At 39.4% G+C, this 7,629-nt stretch overlaps 4 protein-coding genes and 1 long non-coding RNA gene across 6 annotated transcripts; 2 read left to right on the forward strand and 3 right to left on the reverse strand.

Moving 5' to 3' along the window:
• The first annotated feature begins 27 nt into the window (after positions 1–27).
• On the forward strand, positions 28–1,022 carry LOC124349091 (prefoldin subunit 3-like). Its single transcript, XM_046799598.1, has 5 exons — positions 28–180; positions 255–327; positions 396–607; positions 667–779; positions 870–1,022. Exons 1-5 carry the CDS (start codon positions 88–90, stop codon positions 952–954), a joined length of 576 nt encoding a protein of 191 aa, XP_046655554.1. The 5' UTR covers positions 28–87; the 3' UTR covers positions 955–1,022.
• LOC124349130 (c-Myc-binding protein-like) lies at positions 1,010–1,745 on the reverse strand. Its single transcript, XM_046799646.1, has 3 exons — positions 1,472–1,745; positions 1,301–1,402; positions 1,010–1,233 (listed from the first exon to the last, which is right to left on the reverse strand). The coding sequence occupies exons 1-3, from the start codon at positions 1,588–1,590 to the stop codon at positions 1,119–1,121; spliced, it is 336 nt and encodes a 111-aa protein (XP_046655602.1). The 5' UTR covers positions 1,591–1,745; the 3' UTR covers positions 1,010–1,118.
• Positions 1,746–2,227: 482 nt separating this feature from the next.
• On the reverse strand, positions 2,228–5,837 carry LOC124348941 (glutamate dehydrogenase, mitochondrial-like). Of its 2 annotated transcripts, XM_046799356.1 has the most exons (10): positions 5,724–5,837; positions 5,230–5,655; positions 4,212–4,412; positions 3,750–4,141; positions 3,519–3,680; positions 3,252–3,456; positions 3,110–3,136; positions 2,938–3,029; positions 2,802–2,864; positions 2,228–2,736 (listed from the first exon to the last, which is right to left on the reverse strand). In XM_046799356.1, exons 2-10 carry the CDS (start codon positions 5,648–5,650, stop codon positions 2,617–2,619), a joined length of 1,683 nt encoding a protein of 560 aa, XP_046655312.1. In that variant the 5' UTR covers positions 5,651–5,655; positions 5,724–5,837; the 3' UTR covers positions 2,228–2,616. The 2 variants fall into 2 exon arrangements, with proteins under 2 accessions (XP_046655312.1, XP_046655313.1); XM_046799357.1 differs by lacking the exon at positions 3,110–3,136 and having other exon boundaries at positions 5,724–5,836.
• Positions 4,668–5,318, forward strand: LOC124349222. Its single transcript, XR_006920244.1, has 2 exons — positions 4,668–4,849; positions 4,956–5,318. It is a non-coding gene; the product is annotated as an uncharacterized LOC124349222 (long non-coding RNA).
• A 318-nt stretch (positions 5,838–6,155) lies between the features above and the next one.
• LOC124349059 (dehydrogenase/reductase SDR family member 11-like) lies at positions 6,156–7,629 on the reverse strand. The gene is made up of 7 exons (XM_046799557.1): positions 7,472–7,629; positions 7,192–7,326; positions 6,938–7,109; positions 6,734–6,863; positions 6,537–6,666; positions 6,300–6,467; positions 6,156–6,230 (listed from the first exon to the last, which is right to left on the reverse strand). Exons 2-7 carry the CDS (start codon positions 7,324–7,326, stop codon positions 6,189–6,191), a joined length of 777 nt encoding a protein of 258 aa, XP_046655513.1. The 5' UTR covers positions 7,472–7,629; the 3' UTR covers positions 6,156–6,188.

Below are 7,629 nucleotides of genomic sequence, written 5' to 3' on the forward strand. Positions count from 1 at the left end.
TGAATAATACACAATCCGTACGAAATCGGCTTTTTACATTGCAGACTAAAAAACCTTTTTCTGTCTTCTGAAAGTAAATCTCCAAAAATGGCCTCGACCGCAGCATGTGAACCTATCGAAGATAGTCTGAAATTATCCGGAAAAAAGTCTTTCGCAGGCATTCCCGAAGCGACCTTTGTGGTAAGTATCGTTTGTGAAAGCACCATGTTCAATTTCTTTCCGTTGAGTGCAATATCAGTTTATACCGGTGACAGGAAGATGTAGACGCTTACATGAAGGATCGTGAAGGGGTGGAGTCAATTTTGCGGCAACTAGACGAACAACATGGTATGTTATTTAATCAAACCATAATGTATCTTTGCAATGCATGTTAACTTTATCAATCGTTATTATAGGAAAATATAAATTCATGGAGCTTAACCTTCTGGCACGCAAAAAGAAGTTGAAGAGTCAAATTCCAGACATCCAAAAATCACTTGACATGATTCAAGTGCTGGAAGCAAAAAGGAAAACGAACGAACAAATTGAAACTCACTTTTTACTCTCAGACCTTCTGTACTCTAGGGCAGTTATTGAACCCACAGATAAAGTCTGCTTGTGGCTAGGGGTAAATTATACCATTTAAACTATACAAGGTTGGAAACTAATATTCTGTTTATTTTTCAGGCTAATGTGATGTTGGAATACACTTTAGAAGATGCTAAGGCTTTGTTGGAAAAAAATCATGAAACAGCTATGAAGAATCTTGCACAAGTACATCATGATCTGGACTTCCTTAGGTAAGTTTACTCTTGCTTGGCTTTCCCTAACAGTGTAACTTTAAATGTTTTTTTTTTTTTTTTTTTTTTTTTTTTTTTAAATCTGTGCAGGGATCAGATGACAACAACTGAAGTGAACATGGCTAGGCTTTACAATTGGGATGTCAAGAGAAGACAAGCCCTAAATGCTAAATAATAATTCTTTACAGCTAGCATGAAAGAAAACTACTGCAATTGTTCACAATAAAAAATTTTGCTTCAGAATCAAGTTTTTTTATTTAATAATGAACATGAAAATACATAATAAATGAGTTAAATGTCAAGGCACAGAAGGTAGTGAATTGACAGATGGAATTGGCCTCAATTTATCTGTTCATCATGATCTGGTGTACTTTGTTCAGAAGGTTCCTCCTTACTCAAACTTTCTACAGCCAAGTACTTTTGAAGTTCTGCAGACAGCCTTTGATTCTCCTCCCTAATATAGAAAATGTGTTAGATATTCTATGGCTTTGATCATTGTGTAATATTAAATAGTGCCTCACTTCAACATCTCAGCTTGTCTCCGAGCGAAATGCAATTCATTCCTCATGGACTCCAGTTCAGCCTGATCGGGATGAGCAACACTCAGGTGGGTTTTTAGGTACCTAATATGTGAGGGAAAAATCTGTATTGTAATAAGTGTTATAAATGTATGTGATCAAAGCCATTGTTACATCAATGCATCATTTGGTTTCTCTGGCTCTTCATAGAGTCCAACCAAAACTTTTGTCAGAGCGTCCATGACTCCTGCCTTCTCTAAATAACGACGAAATTCGTCACGTTTGCTTTCCATTCCTTGATCAGTTTGTATTGAAAATAGTTTAAAACGGTTGTTTAGAAGGTATGATTTAAAACAAAATCAACGAAATTCTTTTGAAGTAGGTACGAAATACCAACACGTCAGTAGAGATTTCAAAGGGAATTCGAAAGAGTTAAAGACACTTTAACCGATAACTTAACGGCTAATTTAACTGGATCGATTTTGCGAGAAATCGATCATGCTAAAAAAATTGTATTTTTATAAACATTTTGACATCAAATAAATGTATATTGAATGATAACGAATTTCAAGTATTAAAAATTTTACAATCTTGTAAATTTGAATTTATTCATATAAATATCGAATATATAAAATTCGAAAATCCCCCTGGTGGAAGACTGTGTAAGTAAGCTCGATGCGTTACTGCCAGGTGCCAGCTGCCGCAAAACGCACAAATCGCTGAAGTCAGAGAACGGTAAACACGAAATGAGAACTGCAGTATAGCGCAGCCATATCTGGTAAACAAGCCATACATGTCCCGAATAGACTTCAAACGTTTATAGAAATCCCCAAAGTTTTCATAATACTGGGTGTGGAGCTCAAGGCAAACCACATTGTTTGAGTAAAATTATAAGTCTTGAGGTCTTGCAAATAAATACAAAAAAATATGTAAATGAATACTGGATTTAGATCCGTGTATTGTCCTTCTTGCACTTGTAACACTGCCCAGATTGCAAATGATGCGTAATCTTACGCATTAAAGCTGTCACGAGTGTGTTTTGAACGCAGAGGCGTGAACACATAGAGAAAAAGAAAGAAAAAAAAACGGAAACAAAAGATGACCCCTTTTTCTAATGATAATGAACAAAATAAGTCGTCACCGGGCTGAACTGACGTTTTTCCCCCAACACTTTTTGGATATTTTAAAGAAGGCTTTAACAAAAATGATTGCGAACTCTTCTGTCTTTGAAAATTTCTTATGGTTATTGCTCCACTATAAAAAGCTATGCTCATATTCAATCACACAGCAGGTAGACCTTAAAAACGGGTCGTTTACGCTTATGTGAAAGTCAAGCCAGCTTCGCGGTAAGTTTGGAAGATTTTCTCGACCGAGTTGACGTAGGCGGCACTGCGCAAATCGATTCCTAGGTTGTATTTCATAGCAGTACGCATGATAGCCTGTTGACAAGAAAAAATAAAATTATAACATATTTTCAAAAGAATTTAATAAAATAATCGATTGCCTTAGCAGATCGCTCCATCGAGTAATCCAAGCCAGAGTGAACGATGTCTTTCTCAGATGCTCCCTAAAATCGGAGAATTCATAGATACAATATTTATCTGCTAAAATATCAAATTACAGGAACAATTTTATTTTACCGAAATTCTCTTCTGGAAAGATTCAGACGGGGTGATGGGAATAGCTCCTCCAACACGACCAAATCTCCTTTCCAAGGACTGCTGAACCGATTCTAAATGTTGCAATGAAAGAAACGAGAAAATTGTAATAACACGCCCAAAAAACCCCTCAGTAGACGGGCACAAAAGTTACCCGTATTCAAAGATTGTTCAATTGATTCTGACCACCCAAATGAAATCCAATGCAAAGCCAAAATAGAAGAGAAGAACGCAAAAGCCCAAAAGAAAAGAAGATAAGATGAAAACGTTGACAGGTGCCAATAAAAGATATTTACCCAACAGGTGATGGTTGGATTCGCGCTCGTATTTGAATGTCAGACGACCGTACGAGACATGGTTCAAGTTCTTCAACCACTCGAAGTAGGAAACAGTTACACCACCAGCGTTGATGTAAAGGTCGGGGATAACCAAAATGTTGCGTTCAATGAGGATCTTGTCTGCAGCTGGGGTAGTTGGTCCGTTGGCAGCTTCGGCGATGATCTATAAAAAGCAGATAAACTTGAATTAAAAATCACGAGATGAAGTTTATGAATAATGAATACCTTGGCCTGAATCCTGTGGGCATTGTGCTTGTTGATAACCTTCTCAATAGCAGCTGGGACTAGAATGTCGCAGTTTTCGTACAACAAGCATTCACCAGTGTAGGGCTGAGCTCCAGGGAATCCAACGATGGTACCGTGTTGAAGTTTGTAGTCTTCGAGTTCCTAGAGAAAGTTCGCAGAAAGAAATTATGCTCGAGGTCAGATGTGTTGGTGAATGTAATTTGAAAGTACCTTCGGGTCGATGCCAGTGGGGTTGACGATTGAGCCATCGTATTCCATGATACCAATGACGGTAGCTCCGGCACGGTGCAGATACCTTGCGGTATGGAGACCGACGTTACCGAATCCCTGGATGATGACAGATTTGCCACCCATACCAGGGGTAGTGCCAATCATGGACATGTAAGAGGCTTCATTCAAGAAGTTCTCTAGACCGTGGAAGACACCACGACCGGTGGCTGAGACACGGCCATGAATACCTCCCTGGTTGATGGGTTTGCCAGTGACGCAAGCGTGGCTGTTGATGTCATTATAACCGATGGTGGAAGCATAAGTATCGGCGATCCAAGCCATCTCACGCTCTCCAGTACCCATATCTGGGGCAGGGACATCGATACCGGGTCCTGAATAGAAAAGGAAAAATTATTTTATGCTAATCCCGAGAAACCAACATTTCTATGATGCATCACATACCAATGAAGCCTTTCTTGGCCAGCTCAAGTGTGAAGCGACGGGTGATTTTCTCCAATTCGTTATCGCTATATTTACGTGGGTTGATTTTGACTCCAGCTTTGGCTCCACCGAACGGTACATCGACGCAAGCACACTTGAACGTCATCAAGGCTGACAAAGCCTTAACTTCATCAATGTTGACCTCATCGGAGTAACGGATACCTAAGCAGAAAATATGAATTAAGTATAATCATTTTCGAATTGGAAAGTTGCCTTGAACACAGACTGATGCACTGGCTTAAGGCTCGAAATAGAAGGGAAGAAATGAAACAGTAGGGCTTTTTCTTCCTCTTCTCTTACGTGCCGGACATCACGTCTATGCCAACTACCATTATTATTCCGTTACTATTTCTCCGTCCTTTCGCTTCGTATTTCATGGCAAAGCTCCCACCCTTTTCTAGTCACGCCATTCGCCGGGAGTAGAATCACGCGACACACCTTCTGACGTTATTTTTTTCCCAACCTATCAGCGTGAGACCTATTTTCGACAGTCATTTGGCCCTACTCCTATGTCGTGCATTCCAAGTTGCACAACAAAGCAGTTATCGGAGTTTGAGGGCAAAACATATCCCAAAATCTATATTCTTGACAACAACACTGTAATTAGCTTGAATAAAAAGAAATTCGAAGCTGAAACTCAATAACAAATTAATTCTAGAGGTTTTTTTTTCTTTGCTAAACATACCACGTCTAATACTTTTTTAGGACGTGGGTACCTCTCGGCGGGATACGGTAGTGGTTTTATTATAGATCCGCGGTAAACAACAGCAGACACGAAACCAGTTTGAACTGACCCTAATTTTTTTCTTCTTTTCTTAAAATTACTTGTACCTTATCTACTCTAATGGATTTACAAGGTTTTATCTTTCAGAGAATATTCACCCATTAAATAAACCATACTCGATTCTCTCAGATTTGTTCAGAGAATCCAGTTTCTTGTTCTCAAAACTTATATTCTAATTGCAGCTGATCTATTTACCTCCTTTGCAGGGTAGACGATGCTGGCTGTGCTGGGCTCTGTAGCCAGTGATCATCTCGTAGTCACCATTGTCTCTCTTGAGGGGGAAAGAGACTTCCAAAACATGATGGCAGGGTTGAATGATGTTCAGCAAGCCCTTAACCTTCTTGCGTTTCTCTTCAGTGCTCATTCGTGGTGCCCTCCAGTCCTCAACCAATTTCTCCTGCAGGATTTTGCATGACTTATGGTAGAAGAATTCAACCATATCAAAGAAGAGAGGATCCTCTGCATCTTCAATGCCATTCAAGTGCTCAGGAATAACATAGGCAATATCGGAATTCAGCCTGGTCTGTTGCTGAACGGCTGCTGGGCTCAATTTCAGCAAGTTCTGTGAGCTAGCAGAAGAGGCATTTCTCAACAGAGCTGCTGTGAAACGCAACATTTTCCCTACAGAATAATCATATGTTTATCAAAAAGCTCTAATACGAATAAATACTATCGTATTATTTTCTTACCCAATTTCGTTCAGCTGTATTCGCTGAGTAGTAGTCACGACACGACCGTCGGAAGTAGTGCAGGGGAATCGTGAGAGAGTTGCAGCTCTATATAGACTCGCGCAGGGCCTTTGGGTCCGTATTTGGACGCGGTAAGAAATACGGGCTCTAGATGGCATTACTTTCTACGATGAAAAATTTCGCGTGGCTTCGAATCCAAATTCATTCAGCGTTATCTTATCTTATCGGGATTGGCATCATATTTCATGCCTTTTAACCATAGGCAACTAAATGTCGAGTGAGAATGTTACCAGCATTTAAATTTATTTAAAATACTAAATTATTCCTTACATATTCATTCGAATGAGCTTTAGATTGTGATTGTATGATCGGTTCTTATATCTTTCTTTAAGTACAATATCAACAATAAGCCACAACACGCCGACTATTTTGTATTGGAATGAAAAAAAAAGCAGGCTTAATATTTTACGTTTTTTGTTGAGTGGGTCGCATCATTATATCATGGACCTATAAATTAAAGTTGTTGAGCAAAGCTTGATTTAAAACGCCTCGAACCTTAGGGAAAAAAAAACGTACCTGGACATGGGCAGGTGTACTTAAAATGTAGATCACTGCATCTGCTACATCAACAGGCTCAATAGGTTTCATGGTTGTAAAAAGTTCCGTGATGTTTTGTGCGCTAGTGTTGTCGCTATGCAATGCGTTCGTGAAAAAATCGGTTGCCACAAAACCTGGGCTGATAGCCTAAAAAATTCAGATAAAATCACCATTAATTATTTCTCTATACTTTAAATAAAATGAGGCACTGTTTACCGCAACTCGAATATTGGTTCTGAGCTCCTTCAGTTCTTGCCGATGGCCTTCCGTTAAAGATCGAACACAAAATTTGGTAGCGCTGTAAAAATGATTCCCAGGGCCGATCGGTACTCGATGGCCTGAAAGACTGCGGAAGAAGAGATGGAAGTGGTTTTTAAACAGTTTAGTATACCCTCGCTTTCCCAAAACCATACCTACTAATGTGGATAATTTGACCGTCATCGACTCCACGTTGGCGCATAGAGTTGACCGATTCCTTAGTGCAAAGACACAGCGCTACGACGTTAACATCCAGCATAGACTTCCATCCCGAAACCGAAGCCTCTAATCGTGTTAAATGACACAAGCAAATGTTTATTCATGCAAATAAATCAAACAATTCTTATCTTCGTACTAACCAGGCCCAAGGAGGGAGCCGTAGTCTCCGAATCCTGCGTTATTGATACAGACATCTACGCCTCCTACATTGCTTTTGATCCATTCAAATAGAGATAAGATTTCATCTTCCTTGGACAAATCACATTGATATGCATGAAGCTTTCCTTTTGCTGATTTAAGCCCTTCACCCAACTGGTAAACAAAATTTATTGTTAGATGAAAACATTTAGATCTATTTGGCATTTGATAGCAAATTCCTCTGGGACTTGTTTACCTTTCGAATTTTATCGGCATTCCTGGCGCATCCAACAACTACCAGTCCGCATTCAACCAGTTTTTGGCAAATAGCCGCACCAATGCCAACACTTGCTCCTGTGACAAGAGCTACCCGTCCAACCCATCGATCCATCTGTTACATAATAAATACGTATCTCATTAGTTCGACGTTTTCTGCTCATGAACACGTAAACACAATTTTAAATAAACAACGTCGAAATTAGAGGCTCTGCAAAATATTGTATATGAGCGAAACAAGACAGTGTTCCTTTACTAACCTTTAAATTGTTTCTTTTCCGGAATAAGTCTAGTGAATCCACAGGTGTGAGCTACTGGTTAATGATTAGCAAATTTAATACGTTTGTTGCTATGTAGACAACAATTGAGTGCAACGTTCTCTAGATTACGTCTGCTGAGTGATTCCGCACTGGCCTAA

Source organism: Daphnia pulicaria, chromosome 7, assembly GCF_021234035.1.
Source record: "Daphnia pulicaria isolate SC F1-1A chromosome 7, SC_F0-13Bv2, whole genome shotgun sequence".
Classification (NCBI taxonomy): Eukaryota; Metazoa; Arthropoda; class Branchiopoda; order Diplostraca; family Daphniidae; genus Daphnia; species Daphnia pulicaria.